The 17009-nt window shown below is 37.6% G+C and overlaps 1 protein-coding gene across 2 annotated transcripts; it reads right to left on the reverse strand.

The window, feature by feature from the left end:
* Positions 1 to 276: 276 nt before the first annotated feature.
* On the reverse strand, positions 277 to 16462 carry LOC128620196 (interleukin-6 receptor subunit beta). 2 transcript variants are annotated; one of them, XM_053644936.1, is made up of 16 exons: positions 16131 to 16462; positions 13122 to 13203; positions 12625 to 12930; positions 11238 to 11373; positions 10975 to 11144; positions 10732 to 10886; positions 8480 to 8639; positions 8108 to 8184; positions 7777 to 7975; positions 6602 to 6787; positions 5906 to 6016; positions 5541 to 5684; positions 5243 to 5383; positions 4730 to 4826; positions 3693 to 3774; positions 277 to 3484 (listed from the first exon to the last, which is right to left on the reverse strand). In XM_053644936.1, the coding sequence occupies exons 2-16, from the start codon at positions 13183 to 13185 to the stop codon at positions 2927 to 2929; spliced, it is 2586 nt and encodes an 861-aa protein (XP_053500911.1). In that variant the 5' UTR covers positions 13186 to 13203; positions 16131 to 16462; the 3' UTR covers positions 277 to 2926. The 2 variants fall into 2 exon arrangements, with proteins under 2 accessions (XP_053500911.1, XP_053500912.1); XM_053644937.1 differs by having other exon boundaries at positions 10975 to 11141; positions 16131 to 16459.
* Between the last annotated feature and the right edge of the window lie 547 nt (positions 16463 to 17009).

Consider the following 17009-nt stretch of genomic DNA (forward strand, 5'->3'; position numbering starts at 1 on the left):
TTAGATGTCCAGTTTGATTTTTTTTTTTTTACCCAAAGGACAGTGGTAACTTGTCAAAAAGAGGATGTGATATACTACTCCACCCATATAGCCAATATATCCTCAAAGTTCTCAAATATTAACAATGTACTACATAAAAAGGCCTTGTCTGTATCTTCTATAGTACTGGCCACATGTATTTTGTTGCAAATGGCCTCTATTACACTTGTTACCTCTGGCTGTGTTTCTGTGATCCTCTCTGAAGCATGTATGGACTCAAAAAGCAGGAAGATTGAGTTTGATAAATGAGCCTTTATTTCTCATATGGTTACTACAAAGTGTAATGTCAGTGATGACTTTTCACACGATACTGGAAAGAGATATGTGAAAAAGCATGCATTAAACAGGTCTCTTGCTCTCTAACTTCAAACTTAATGTAGTGTTGTTTTTTTATGTACACAGATACACAATGTTTATCCATGTGGAATATAGACATCCTAAAAAATACTGGCTGAAGCTCCATAGCAAGTGGCAGAAAGTGCAATAATACTTGAGAAATACACTCAAAATCCTAGATTCAGTTTTCACTTTTCCTTGATACGCACCCTGGGTGCCAGTACTTCTGAAATCTCTGGGAGTCAGTACTGGCGGTTGTCCAACAAATGTATGTGAAATGTTCCAAAACAACCAACTCATGGTCGCAGCCATATACGGACCACGATTAAATCAACCTAAGCTGCAGGAAGAACATGAAGAAACTTCAAAAATAATAAAAAGCTTTTCAAAATAAATTCCAAGCCCTTTAAACCAAATAAAGGTAAATCAGTAACTGTGTGAACACAAAGCCTTCTTGAAATAAATCTCATCATCTTACTCTTTTAGAGCAAATATTTGCAAGGGGATTAAGAATTGAATGGTCAGCCCTGTTCTTATACAGTGCCCTCCAGAAATATTGGCACCCTTCATTTAAAAAAAAAAAAAAAAAAAAAAGCAGGACTTATTGTAGAAAAGAAATATTACATACAATTCAAAACTTACAACAATAAGAGGAAATATTTTGTTCTACAAAACAAATAATAAAAGTCATTACAGCACTTTAAAAATAATATATTTTTTTCTCTCAAAAATATTTGCCAATATTACTGACATCCTGAAAGAATATTTCAAATAAATGCCAAGAAACTGTCACTCTTGAGAAACTTTAACCATGACCCTGTTTCTCTGGGTGGTATATTTTATAGGATTGTAAAATCCCTTCATCATCCATTACCAATCCAGAACCAGCAGGCTGAAGCACAGTTTCTACCTTCAGGCCATCAGGATTCTGAATAAAGTATATTGGTATATTGATCATATTTATTACACACTACTACATCTAATTTAATTGTACATTTCTAAATGCTACTTTGTGCTGCTGCTTCATCTGCTTTTTATACTCTCTGATAGCTATAGAGGACTGCTCAAACCTTACAACTGCACACAGCTGCTATTTATTTTCCTACCTCTTGCACTCTGACTGCAGATATTCCAGTGTTTACAGTCACAGGATCTGCACTTTACTTACATACTAACTAGGCATACATACCATACATCATAATATATTCTGCACAGTTTGTAATTATTTTGTATTTGTAAATAATCTCTTTCCCCCCTCTTTCCTCCCACCTTTATTTGCTGATGTATATTATTTCCCATATTGCACAGCTGTAGAGTACCTGAGCCTCACAAGTATTTCACCGTATAATTGTCACTGACATTTTGTACACATGCCAAATATACTTGAAACTACTATGAAAAAAAAAATAATAAAAAGACAGATGGTTGCTACACAAAGAAAAAGGTAGTTAGAAATAAAAGGTCGTTATGGCCATAATGTTTGAAATGGTATGAAATGTGACAGGAACGGGACCAAAAAACACACTGTTCTCCCGTAAAATGGGGTGGAGGAAAAGATCCTAAAAGATCTCAGTTTGAGAACTGAACAGTTGAGCTGATTCTTGTAAAATACGAGAAACCTGTTTGGAAGCGTTGCAAGAAAGAAACCCCTCCTGAGAACAGCTCACATAACGCAGCTGCTCAACTTCACCAAGCATCATTAAACCACAATTGACATCATGTGCTGTAATCAGAGGAGATCAAACGTTTTTGCTCATGCACATGATCAGCATGTCTGGTGAAAGAAAGGGACTGCATAGAAGGGAAAAGCACCCGATATCTGCTGGGAAATATGGAGGTGTATCACTGAAGCTTTCATGCTGTTTTGTGGCTGGTGGTTAAGAGGCTGCTGGGAAGACTGATGGCATCATAAAGTACCAGAACATTTCAGGCCAAAACATGGTTGCCTCTGCCAGGAGGATAAGACATGGCCGCCGATTGAGCTTTCAGCAAGATGATGAGCCAAACAGACGTCTAAATAAACACGTATGATAAAAGAAACAAAATCCATGTTTTGCAAAAACCAAGGTTCTCTTCAAGTCTAGATACTACAGGAAGAGACTTTTCTTTGGGGTGAAAAAGTTGTAAACTATAAACTAATACAATGTCCTTGCATGTTTTAGTTGAAAAGAAAACGCTTATTGAATGTTATAGATATTTTGCTCATTTTCATGAGAGCCAATAATTCTGGAGGGTACTGTATATGCTTTAAACCCATAGAATGTGTAACATTACAAAAGCAACCTACAAGTATTCAAATTACAAAAAAGTGTCAATAAACAAAATGAAACCGTCATTGCCAGTAGATATGCGGATGTTTAACATGGCACCAGTATAATTTTATCTGAAAACTGAAACACAGCCATGAGACAGCCAGTTTCTTAAATTTAGCAGCAGTGAGTGTGAAACTTATATGGGCTTTAAAACATTGAAAAAAAAAAAAAAAAAAAAAAATTTGGTTCACCAGAAGAAGGCACAGGATTGCGCGAACACTGATAGTGTTTTTGTCCTCTTACTGTGGCCGGTAGCCACTCTGTTGGGGCATGTAACCGGAGGCAGGACCTGGAGGATCCTCGGTCAGAGTGGGCGAGTCCTCCTCCTCCATTGGACTAAAGCTCAGAGAGCCAAAGCTAGGCTCCTCTCCTTCATCCATGTGCAGCTGCTCGTTGCCTTTATGTCGTTTGAAGTAGGAGTTCGTTTGGTGGCCGCTGGCCTCGGACAGGTGCTCTGGGTTTTCCTCACATTCCAGTAGCGGCTGGGTCGATTCGGAACGAGAGAACACTGACGCCTGAGTGCCAGGAGTCTGGCCTTTATAGCCGCTGCTCACTACGGCAGAGTACTGCACGGTGCTGGCCGTGGTTTGGCCCGAGTCGGCCTCGTCATTGGAGGACACGCTCTGGCGCGGAGTGGACATGCCAGACGATCCACCGATGCCGCTGCTGCGCTCCTCCGAAAAGTACTTCTTCAGAGGCATCACTGCCTTATCCTCATCGCACAGGGACTTTCCGTCATCCGTGTCCACCTCCACCACGCTCACCTCCGCCAGGATGCTTTCTTTCGGAGTGTCCGGCTGAGGGAGAGCAAAGAGCTAGTTAGCTTCGTACGCACAAAAATGAGTTTGATTCGCGTTATAGCCTTCTCATGAATCGGAATCACTTTATTGCTTACGAGTTGTGTACACAGAACCCTCTGATGGCAAATTCTTCAAGAAGTCCAGTCAGATTGAGCTACTACTACAACCTGGAGAATGTATAATTTAGAGTTTATAGTTCACGAACCTTGTTGGGACAGTCAGGTGACCAGTTAGCAATAGTGCTGTGAGACGGGTTGGGGACCTGTGGCCAGAAACGCCTCTTTAACCTTGAAAAGAGGTAAGCAAGCAACAAAATGTAAGACATAAACCAAGACGTTACAGCTTAGGCTACAGTCAGTTATCAGATCTATAACCCAGTTTAGAAACATTATATATTTAACCCAAACTCAAAAAAGCTGATTTTTAAAACGATTACAGCCCTTTGAATGGCTGACTGTTTATATAAATTCATGTTTAAATGATAACACAGTGCTAAACCCACATTTTCCATTTAAAGCAGAGAATACTTGTAAATATGACCTAGTTTGTGATATAAAATGGGTTAAGCAGATTCGAAGCAATTATGTCCGATACGCAAGTTGTTTCAGCTTGATGTGGTAAATGGAAACTCTGAACATGCGAGCTAAGCTCGACAGCTAATGTTAGTCATGGATAAAATCATGATTGTTATTGAATAGTATATTTTGATAGGTTTTGTGTACTGTTAATTTTTTTTTTAAGTCACAAACAATAATCACAACCCCGGTTTCATAAAAAGTTGAGATATGTGAAGAAAAGAATAGGAAAATCTTCTGAAATCACACTACGTTAACTGGTACATGATATTACCGACAGCTTTTTTGGATGGAATGAGGTCATATTTTCTATATTGATGGAACCTTATGGGATGTAAATGTAGACATTTTAGGCCATTTTTAATGATTTCTTGGGCATTTAAAAACATTAAGCTAGTGTTTTATTTTATATACACATTATTAAAACAAAGACAAGAATCTATTTTTAAACATACAGTATAACTGTAATCCCTGAATATATAGTATACACTGTAAATACATACATATACACACACATAGATAGTGTGTGTGTTGTGAGCAATATAATATAGCCAGTTATACAAATAAATCTGCTAAAGTATCTTATGCTTTTATATTTCTGTTTAACGCTGCTAGTTTTCTACTTTCTCTTTCAAAATTATGTTATTACATGTGTGTGGTGACTCACAATTCTTTCTTCCTGATGATGAGGACCGTTGTGAAAACTACAAAGAACAGGAAGCTCAAGCACACAATAACGACAATCAGGTCTATTTCACCATCATCTAAAATGTGCAAGTTGAAACAACACACGCACACACACACACACACACACACACACACACACACACACACACACACACAGTATTATTAGTGTCACATACAAAAAAATCTTAAAAATGTTAAATGCTATTTTCTTTTCTACTTGTCATGGAAACTACCACTTTATAGTGTGTCAAGAGTGTAACATCAACTTCACACCTGAAATTCACACCCTTCTTGTGAGCTCATTTTAAAACCGATGAATCATGAATTTTCCACCTGCACGTTTCAGCATCTATCATGTGTGTGTCCAAATTGCAACGTACAAGCAAACTTGTTTTGACTAAACACTGGAATTTCACCCATAATTTAACCAAGACACATGTAACATAATGTAACAAAAATGATAGAAAATCAGGAATCTTAAAAGACTACATACCATATTTTCTGGTGTAGAAACTGGATTCAGATCCATTTTTTGAGCCCTTCTGGTTGGACACCATGATGTGTACAACGTAATGACGATCACTAGCCAGTGTAGTCAGCTTGTACGAGTAGGTGTTAGACGGAACTCCAACAGCTGCCGAACAGATTAGATCATTAGCCACAAAAGGTCTTTGCACTTCTTTACACTAAATACTGATCCACGTTCTTCAATGAAACTGTGCAACTACACGCAACAACAAACTAGAAAGCAAAGCAAAGATGCATCAGCAATCAGAACTGATTCGCCTTACATTGCCAATTGTTTCCTGTCTTGTAGAAAATGGTGTAATTGGTGAGAAAGCCCTGCTGATCATCAATAGGAATCTCGTTCCAGTTTAGTTGAGCGCTGGTTTTCCCTGTTGCAGTCACATTAACATCTGGGCCTTTCAGAGGAGCTGGAGTTTTAAAAAGATTGACATGTTAACAAAGTTGAATCGGGCAAATGTTCTATATCTTGATCAATGCACAAGTTACATTCAAATTTCACTACACTAGCAGTGAATCCAAAAGGAAATAAAAGGTTACATATTAAACTCACATGATCATTGGAAAATGTGTAAAAGGCATGTAAAAATAAAAAATGTGAAAATATATATATATACATATATATACATACGTCCTTGCTCGAGATAGGCTTGAATAGTATATTGTGTCCCTGGAGAGTCGAAGTGTCTGACCCGATAAATTGGGTTGACTGAGACGTTGTAGCGTTTGAATGGCTTCAACTCTAAATAGTTCAAACACAAAATTTAGTTAATCAAGCTTCATAAAACTATAACAGTTATAACAAGCATTATATTGTTCAGAGTGCACTTAGAAACATACACATTTGATGCTAATTAATCTTCAATCTTACACGGTCATGAAATCCAGTGACGTTTACTCTGATTATATAATAAGATATATATTACACACACATATACTCACACAAACATTATATGTGTGTGTGTGTATATATATATATAAGCTCAAAAGTACACCAAACGAGCTTTCTGTTCATCCCCAATAAAATGTGAAATAAGCCAATAAGCATATTAATATGGAATGACTGACAGCTGTGAAGATATTTTCAACTGTCCGATATTAACTTGACACCATCTGTCAGTAAGCTCACATGATGTAATATTATATTATTATGATAATTGCTGATGATTAGTACTCAAATACGTTCAAACACATGAAAATGGTGGCCATGTGGACTGATTGGTAAAAGTATTGAAAACCTAATGTTATTGGTTTGCTTTTAAGTATTCACTGCTCATTACTGCAAAATCACATCACAAATCACAAGTCTGCGTTTAGAGGTAATCACCTTTCAAGAAGACATTACTGACATTCCCCAACACTCTTTGCCAGCCCATCTCTTTATTAGGCACAGAAACCCATTCTATTACATACGCCGTTGGGAAGGGACGCCGTTGAGAGGGTGCAAGCCAATTCACACACAGCTGCCCATCCTGCACTGAGTAATTCACACCTTTCACTCCGGGATGCAGCTCTGCAACAGAAATCATCATAACTTAAATATATAGTGCAATGTGAATTCAAACATGAATTTCTTTATACCATCAATTATGCTTTTATCACATACTGATATTAACAGTTTATATTTAGGGATAAAAAAAAATTATTTAACAACATTTATCATTAATAAGAAACACAACATAACCCTTTGAAATGCTTCTGTGACAGTATAGTAAGAGAGACAGAAAGATACTGTATACTGTTGTATTAACTCTTAAAATACACACTATATTGCCAAATGTTTGTGGACACCTGACCATCACACCCATATGTGGTTCTTCTCCAAACTGTAGCCACAAAGCTGGAAGCAAACAATTGTATAGACTGTCTTTTTATGCTGTAGCATTACAATTTCCCTTCACTGGAACTAAGAGGCCCAAAGCTGTTCCAGCATGACAATGCCCCTGTGAACAAAGCAAGATCCATGAAGATATGGGTTGCCAATTTTGGAACGGAAGAACTGGATTGTCCTGCACAGAGTGATGACCTCAACCCCACTGAAAACCTTTGGGATGAACTAGAACGCCGACTGCACCCCAGACCTCCTCACCTAACATCAATGCCCGACCTCACTAACGCTCTTGTGGTTGAATGCGCAAATCCCCACAGCCATGATCCAAAATCTAGTGAAAAGACTTCCCAGAAGAGTGGAGGTTATTAGAACAACAAAGGGGGACTAAATCTGAAATGGGATGGTCAGGTGTCCAAAAACTTTTAGTCAAACAGTGTAATAATACCCCTCTACCATTAATATTACTAGAACCATTACTATTATTAGAACAATCAAAATGTTTTCTAATAAACAGTATGTCTTAATTGATTGATTAAACAGTTAAATAAATTAATAATCATTCAATAGAGGTAACAAAAGAAATAAAAATAAATATCAGAGTGCATATTGCCTCAGTGTAACTTTTTTTTTTCTTTTTTCAGTAGAACAAACAAGGCTAAATGTTCACATACTTATTCCAGGTCTTGGGATCATTAAAGTGGACTCATGTGAAGCTCCTACTGAATTATATGCAGTAACTTTGATTGAAGCCTTTTCTCCCTTTAGGGAGAACTTAAGCTCTTTGGAACGGACAACATGGGTCTCAGAACGTCCATCTTCATCAAATGTAACATTAAACCCCAGTATTTTGCCATTGGACTGCTCAGGATCCTGGGACAGAAAATGGGCATGCATGAAATATTCACACTATTGATCATTAACAATCCAGTGTAGTGGGTTCTACACTCTAATGGTAATTAACAGAAGCTATACAACAGAGACACATCAATTTAACCATTTCACCTTCCAAATCAGCTTAACAACAGTGTTATCGGAACCCTCTTCATAGACTCTCCAGAGATCTGGTCCGCTAGAAGGAACTAAGCAAACAGGGCCATATTAGAAAAATAGCATGAACAAACACATCATTTAAAAGACTTTGTTTAGTCTCTGGCAATGAAGCAAATACAACACAGATCCAGTAATACCCAAAGTTAAATAAACAAAACAAAAATCAATTCCCAGCAATGAATGCATACACACCACCACAATGGAGTTTATATTAAGTAAAAATAAACAACTTTATTGCTCTTACTAGGAAGTATCTATATTTCTCATGTTTTTGGCTGTCCATAGTTGTTCTAAAGCAGGGAAATATATTCAGCAGTGACTCACAGTGTTCTGGGGTACGAGCTGTTGCATTTGGACTCCAATCACTCCAGTAGCCCAAACTTTTATGATGAATGCAGCGCACCTGCACCACATAATCCGTGTAAGGCTGAAGAAACTGCAGTCTGTAGGACTCAATGTAAGCTCTGGTTGAATTCTCGAGTATCTGAAAGCACATGGTTAAAATCGACACTATATTCATTCAGAGTACAAACTTCGATTCTGATTCTGAACTGTCTGAACTATACAAAACTACAAACTTTCCATATCTATTTTATACATGATTCTAGATTAGATACATGTCTGATACGAGGCCAGGCACCACTCAGATTACAGACCTCTAGAAGATATAATCATTGCAATAGTTCATTTTACTGCAGTGGATTATCTTGCAAATACAATTCTTAAAAAAAAAAACAACCTGAAAACTGCATAAAGTAGAAAGATTCAGTCAAAAATTGTAATGCTAAGGTAGAATAAAAACCGTGTTCTTATGCAGTGCTATAACATGGACAAGCGTTACTTTTGGTTCGGGTTCACAGTGTTAAAAAGAAAGCATAAAACATCTGTGCAAGATTAACAACTAGTGTCTGTGGCCCATTTACAGTTGTAATCAAAATTCTTCAACCCCCATTGCAAATCAGGTTTATTGTCAAAATTTACAGACTTTCAGCTGTTTGCAATGAATAAATCAAACAAAAGCAATTGAATTAGTTCAACAGAACGAATGCTTCAAGTGTTTTCCCCAAATTCAACTGAAAATGCAACTTATAATGATTTCTCCAGTTTCAAAATTATTCAACCCCCTGAATAGAATCCCTCACAACAACACAAATATGCAAAACAGTTGTTGTCTCAAGCATATCTGATGAAACTAATCAAGGGCTTCATTGGTTACACCAGGTGTGCTTGAGCTGGAACACATGAAATTCCTGAACTGGCTAGGGGCAGAAAATTTATGAAATACCTGAACTGGCTAGGGGTAGAAAACATATTAAATAACCTGCACAGGGAAGAAAAAGGAAGCTATCTACAGCTGCAAGCAGATTTCTGAGAAGGCAGGTTGTGAAAATCGCTCGAGTGACTGCAAAAGACCTGCAGCAAGACTTGGTGGAAACAGACACTGAGGTTTCAGTGAGCACAGTAAGGCGAGTACTAAACGCAGAAGGTTTCCATGCCAGTACTCCAGGACGTACACTGCTACTGACCCAAAAGCACAAGAAAACTCGCTCAAAATCATATAAATAAGCCACAGAAGTTTTGGCATTCTGTTCTGTGGCGCGATGAAACAAAACTGGAACTTTTCGGCACGATGGATCAGCGTTATGTCTGGAGGAAGAAGTATATGAACAGAGTGTTCTTTCTTCAGTCAAGCATGGTGGTGGCTCGGTGCCATCTGTGAGGAAGCTGAAGCTTGGGTGTCATTGGACCTTTCAACAGGACAATGATCCCAAGCATACCTTCAATTCCACCAAGACTTGGTTGCAGAAGACGTCCTGGAAGATTCTACAGGGCCATCACAGTCACTTGACTTGAACCCCATAGTAAATCTCTAGAGGCATTTGAAGAAGGCGGATGTGGCACGCAAACCCAAGAATATTACTGAACTGGAGGCCATTGCTCATGAGGAATGGGCTAAAATTCCTCAGGAACGTTGCCAGAAGCTATGCATCTTGTTTGTAGCAGGTCATAACAGCAAAAGGGTGCTCTACTAAGTATTAAAGATACTTCCCATGAAGGGGTTGAATAATTTTGAAACTGGAGAAATCATTATAAGTTGCATTTTCAGTTGAATTTGGGGAAACCACTTGAAAGTTCGTTGTGTTGATCTATTTCAATTGCTTTTGTTTAATTTATTCATTGCAAACAACCGAAAGTCTGCAAATTTTGACAATGAGCTTTCAACAATGTGTTGAAACGTGTAAACACTCTTCCCTACCAAATAGAAACAGAATTCAGTTACTGCCTGGAACGAAAGCAAAACAAATGTACCGAAAGAACATTGAGAAATTCTCCTTCTCATAAACCACGAGTAGGTTCAACAACTTTACAAATATTTAAAATGTTCATAAAAGGGCAACAATGATCAAGGTCAAGCTGGAAAAAAAGCATTAGATACTAAAGCTTGCCATGTATGGAATATCAAGCCATGTGGAAATTAGTCTTAAGCTGTTTTGGTGCTAAGGATTTATCTTTTTTTATAACATGTTAAGTACAGCTCTACTTGGAAGAGACAGGTCTCCTTCCTGTGTCCTTACCTCTTTCCAAACACTGCAACCTGCTTGGCAGTATCTGATGTGGTATCTGAGCTTGAAGACTGTTTCATGAATTGGATGTGTCCAGTTCACCATCAAAGATGTGGGGAAACCATCCTCTGGGATAACTCTTACATGTGCAGGTGGATTTGGTTTTGCTTGAAGAAGAGACAATCATTTATTTTAAACTGTATAAGAAAGACAAAACTTCTCTCATTACTTTTTTTTTTAATTTAAATCACATACCAAAAGATTCTGAGTCAACAGACAGTTCGTCTGATGTCACAGTCCCCAGGTTGTTCTGTGCTTCTACCCAGACCGTTAAGTGCAAGTGATTGGGGAAGGTCCCAAAATTGATGATGAGGCTGCGTGTTGAATACTTGTTACTTCTAGCACTTAGTATGGTAAAAGCCCTACTAAGAAATGCACAATTAGTGGAAAACAGAACAAAAATGCGATCAAGCAAAATAATTTTAAAGTTCTTTTAATTTTCATGCAAACAGACGTACTTTGTATATAGTGTATAGTTGGTGCTAATAATGGGGTCCCTTGTCCCTGGATCCCATGAACATATCAGTTCAGGAGAAATAATGTTGCCATCTTGGTGAGCGATACAATTCAGATCCTTTGGCTTTAAGGGAGGATCTGAAAGACATGACCATCACAACATTGTTAAAGACAAAAAATGTAAACGCTTTTAATGTGTAAGTATTTAACACAAACATTCAATCACAATTTATGATAATCTCATGGGACTTGCTAAAAATGATCAGTTTTACTGAATTCTTCTTTTTGTTTAGTGCAGCTATTCCAATCCACACCAATGCAGCCCGTTCTGACAATTAAATGATAATTAAACGACAAGACAAGCCTAGGTTTTTTTTCAAGGCGCAGTCTGCCAATCGGACACTCGAAGAGCTTGTTTTACATCACCCTACAAACCATCGTTTGGACGGTATCTTTAATTAGGAGTATGAAGAGTTGTGAAATATGTTTTTTCATCCATCTTATATTCCTACAAATTTCTTTATCTCCATTTTCATTTGTCTGGTTTCGCAACTGCACTACTAAATGGATCTATGCTTGATACATTTATCAGTACTAGATGTGCCTTTTGTCTAATTTTATTATTTGAAAATGAATATCCATGAGTTTGAATGAACGGATATTTAATTAACCAGAGAGAGGGAAAAATGTCTTCAATGTGGCATAATTTTTTTTTTTTTAAATCTGCTATTACATTTTCCTCCTCTTAGTAGCAGAGCCCCTGTTTGTATGTTGATAGATCAAGAAATAATGAACAGAAACACTGAATGCACAGAAAAAGCTTTACTTTACTAATGTCAGCACAATGTTTTGGCCTGTAGCAGCGGCGTGAGAGTTGTGACTTTCACAATAGGTGTGAAAATCATGTTGGGTTAAAGAACTTCATTTGAGCTCAGTAGAAACAGATGCTTATAACAATATAAGGTCAGTAAAGATATTTGCACATTATATTTAATAAACCAGTGAATGAATAAACAGGAGAAAAAAAAATACTTCATTTGACAACAGTGGCCATTATAAAACAAAACAAAAAAAAGGTTTTTGCTATTCCTTTATCCCACAAGCATTACATCTAAACTAACCTCTTCCCCTTTGCATGAGAGTAAAACCACTCCTGGGGCTATTTTTAGTCATGTATTTCCACACCAAGACAGTGCTGATAACTGTAGAGTTGCCTTTTCTTTTTCATGTATTAGCACTGAAGTCATGTGGACGTAATTCATACTTAATACCTGAATATGGATTTCATTATTGGAACACTTGGAGCCACAAAGTTTTGACCTTGTATTTCTAAATGGTCCTACAAGCTGATTAAAAGACACAGTTATGAAAACAAAAAGAAATACTTACATCCTTTATCAAGGAAGATGCCATAAATGCATGGTTCTTCAAATGAGAAATCCTGTTTAGTGGCTTTACATTTCAACGGGTTGTTCATGTCACGACTGACATTCACGGTAACAGCAACGACCGATTTGTTTAGTTTTTTGTAAGACTCCCGAGGAAGAGTAACATTTCCGAAGAACCATGTGATATCATCGGCGCTGTATATTGAATCTTCAGAAAGATTACAGATCGCTGTGAAATCCTTCCCCAGTTCTACTGGAATATTTCGTGTAGAGTCTGGATAGATTTTTGCACAGCCATTATAGAAACCTGGAGATGGAGAGAACAATTACATTTAGCATGAACTTCAATCAATTTAATTAAAAAAAATTAAAAAATTAAACAGAACTAAACATTCTGAACTTTGGAACTCACACTATGCTATAAATTTATCTCAAAGAGATAAATAGATTTATTTTTTACATTTTTTTAAAAAAGGTTATCTAGCCCCACTTGTTTACCGTATGCACAGCCAAAGGGAAGAAAAAAGACGAGCCCGAACAATTGTAGCAACTTCTGCTTCATGATGTCGGCTGTCAGCGTCTGCAAAAGAAATTTGAAGCTGTATACGTTGCAAGAATGGAAGCGATCATGTTGTGGTAAGGTCTGTTTGCAAGAAAAGTTCAATGAGAAAAATCCCTGTATAATTTCTATTACCTACAGTATGATGTCTATAAAGTGGCTTACCAACTTTAAAGGAAAAAAGAAGAAACAACTACACGTAGAAAAGCAACACAGCTCTTACTAATTTACATGCAAACCCAACATCGTTTCAACCACTGTTACTTAATTTAGGCACACACAGTTCCACTTGATTAAACGTGTTACCCTTAAGCGGTTTCATAACTGCATTTCCAAATCACGCACACTGAATCAACATTTCCCACCAAAACTAAGGTAAAAATAAAATAAAATAAATAAAATCGATCAGAAAAGTCTCCATAATAACACAACTAGCATATTCTTTCAAAACTTCAGTTCTTCTAAAACATCCTGCTGTTAAAAGGCAAGAAAGTATTAACATTTCAGTGACAGGTAATACAGCAAGTGGAAATTACGATGCCTTGTAATGCCTAAATTTTTTAAAACAGTGGTCTTTTTTAACAACACTGCACAATAAATACAAAATTTAGAACAACAACAAAAAAAAAAGCACACAAGCGGTTATATTGCGGCACATTGTGACTGCTTCGTACCTTGTAGTGTGTTAAAACAAACTGAATGTGTGACGTGTTTTCAGTACGATATCAGAGCTTAGCATGTTACTGATTAGCTGATATTCTCTTAGTAAACAAGCTGATTTCTGCTGCCAATTTATAGGAAACATCACAGCAACAATGCCATGCTTACAAGAAGGTATAGTAGGGCTGGGCGATATGTCAATATAATATTTATATGGTCATAAATTATTACGCGATACACTTTTCGGTGATATCGTTGGTATTTTTAAAAAACTTTTTGAATAATTACAAATTAAACAGTACTGAATGGATGCCTTTGATTTGACAATTTTTTTATTTAACTTAATCTTCTTGGTCTTTGTAGGGATTAAAGAGAAGTATCCTCAAACTCAGTTTAGCGGGTTTTTGTTTATTTTACTACTGCAGACAGATCGTTAGCTAAATTATACATTATGATACGCATCGTATATCACAGAAATGTCCTCAAGTATCACGATATGATATTTTTGTCATACCGCCCAGCCCTAAGGCATAGCCTTTTTTAAAATTTAATTAATTAATTAATTAAAAGGTATAGACATCAAACCTGAAATACTGCAGTGGGTTGGATAGGAAAATCATATATTTCACACCATTCCAACATTTCAGAGCAGTAAAGACTCCCTACGCACTCCTAAGGACCAGCATGCATTTATTCAATTTGCTTATTCATCTTCCATAACTGCATTATCCTGGTCAGGGCTGCGATGGATCCCGGGAACACTGGGTGCAAGGCAAGAATACACCCTGGATGGGATGCCAGTCAATCACAGGTCCCCATGCGCTACACATTCACATCTAGGGGCAAATTTGAGTAACCAATTCACCTGCTGATGTTTTTGGGAGGTAGGAGGAAACTAGAGAACCCTGAGGAAACCTCACATGGACACCACGGGACCATGCAAAACTCCACACAGGCAGTATCCCAAGCTCAGGGGAGGCAGCTAGTCATGCCAAGTCATCATGCCAATCCATCCCTCCAACTATTTTCTATACCACATATCCTACACAGGGTTGCAGAAGAACCTGGAACCTATCCCAGGAAACTCGGGGCACAAGACAGGCAATACCCTAAATGGGGTTAATCATGCCAACGCCATACTTCATTAAAACACTGACAGAAAACCTTTCAAATGCTCAGGATGCTCAGAACACAATACAAATCAGCTGTCTGAGCTTTTGATGACAGAATTCCTTGATGACTTCAATTTCACTCTATTCGTAGAGCACTTTTTAACAGTAGACATTGTCACGAAGCAGCTTTGCAGAAATCATATTATAAAGTCGGATCCCTAACGAGCAACAGAGGCAAGGAAAACCTATCGGAGACGACACGAGGAAGAAACCTTGCGAGGAACCAGACACAAAAGGGAACCAGTTCTGTTCTGGGTGACACTAGATAGTGAGATTATAAATCATTACTCTTCTACTACTATATTATAACAGCAAACATGAGTAAGTGTGTTGAAAGGATGATGAATGAGAGTCCTGGGATAAACACAGGACACAGGACAGTCCTTATGATTACAGCAGCAGTTCTCAGGTAGAACTAACTCTACTACAGTATTCATGTGAGATTATCCACTGACTTCTGGGAGGTCTAGTCTGCAAAGCCTTACAATGCGGTTGAATAACATTCATTACAGCAAAAGACACGTTATTGTAATGACTTCTCTTATACTTCAAGGCTAACTGCCTTTTCAGCCTAACAGGATATGGTGAAATAAAAATATAAGTAATACAGATCGCATACGAGCCCACTGAACAACAGATGACACTCATTTCTCATCCCTATATTAGACGTTTTATTCTCGACTCGACATTTTTTTGGTGAAGTTGATTGGTTTTTACAGAGAAGACGAACAGTTTTAAACATTCTAAAGAAAATGGACGATTGGAAAGCCATAAAAAGCAGTGACGGAGAGCTCGATAAAAAAAAAATGGCGCATAAAAATGTCCGACTAGAACAAGAGACAATTTCGACTTTTCACTTTTATTTACATTTAGTTAAATAGTTTGGCTAGCTTTATGGGAGCAAACAAAACCCAGCTGTGCTAGAAAAGCTAGCAGCTTCATTCAACTAGGCCATGCTAGCGAAGACAGGAGCTAGTCGTTCAACATGGCTGAGGCAGGTATATAAACATATCAACATGATTAATACGGATTAGTTAAAAAAAACACACACACACACACACACATTACACACACACAAAAACACACACACACACTAAGTGGTGTTTATAATCTTACCTGTTCAGTGTTTTCGTAGCATCTTTATAGCTTGAGCGTGATATTTTGAGCTAGTCAAGGTAGCTCTTTTTCAACTTTCTACCTTCTAAATACAATTCACAGCACCAGAGCTTGGCTAAATTAATGAAATAAATAATAAACCAGTGTGGTAAACTTCCAGGTGAACATACTCTGTAACACAGGAAAAATGTGGGCAAGGACATACCACGGGAGACCGAAAGAGCAGGAAAACCGTTCTGATTGGCCAATACAGCTGCCAATCTGTAAACTATAAGGCGTCATCCACTTCTATTACATTTCCAGTTAGTCTCCGCCCACTGACAAAAAGTGTGCTCGGAGGGGAGGGAGGCCGGAAGATCTCAATGAAAAGGCCTGATTCCTTCCTCCACAGGCAAGCTAACTTCAGTAGTGTGTAGCGAGTAAACAGGAATTTTACACACACTCTCTCTCTCTCTCGCTCGCTCTCGCTCTCGCTCTCTCTCAGTATGTGTGTGTGTGTGTGTGTGTGTGTGTGTGTGTGTGAGAGAGAGAGAGAGAGACAGGGGGACAGAGTGTCCTTGCCAACAATCTTTCTGTGAAATAGTGACTCACTGTGAAGATTTCATTTAAGTACCTGGAATGAAATTCCTCTTAATATAATGCAATCCCTATTAGCAAGCATAACTAGTGGGATCAAACGTGTTGGTATAGCCTACATGTTATAGTTACTTAATTATACCACAATACACTCAAATGCTTGATTCTAATCAGAAGGTGTTGATTAGTTTTTTATAACAGCAGCTCTGACAATAGTGGTAGCTGTAACAGAAATAGAAATAAATAATAACTATAAAATCTATAACAACTTTGACTCCCTAGCTTTGCTTTCTGAAGCCCTTG

The sequence above is a fragment of the Ictalurus furcatus genome, chromosome 16 (assembly GCF_023375685.1).
Source record: "Ictalurus furcatus strain D&B chromosome 16, Billie_1.0, whole genome shotgun sequence".
NCBI lineage: Eukaryota > Metazoa > Chordata > Actinopteri > Siluriformes > Ictaluridae > Ictalurus > Ictalurus furcatus.

Coding starts and splice junctions, on each gene's coding strand:
- LOC128620196 (XM_053644936.1), bottom strand. CDS start 13,185: ATGAAGCAGAAGTTGCTACAATTGTTCGGGCTCGTCTTTTTTCTTCCC. Junction 6,017..6,601: donor CAGTAATGTCTTCTTGAAAG/GTGATTACCTCT, acceptor TGAACTATTTAG/AGTTGAAGCCATTCAAACGC. Junction 5,685..5,905: donor AGCCTATCTCGAGCAAGGAC/GTATGTATATAT, acceptor TTAAAACTCCAG/CTCCTCTGAAAGGCCCAGAT.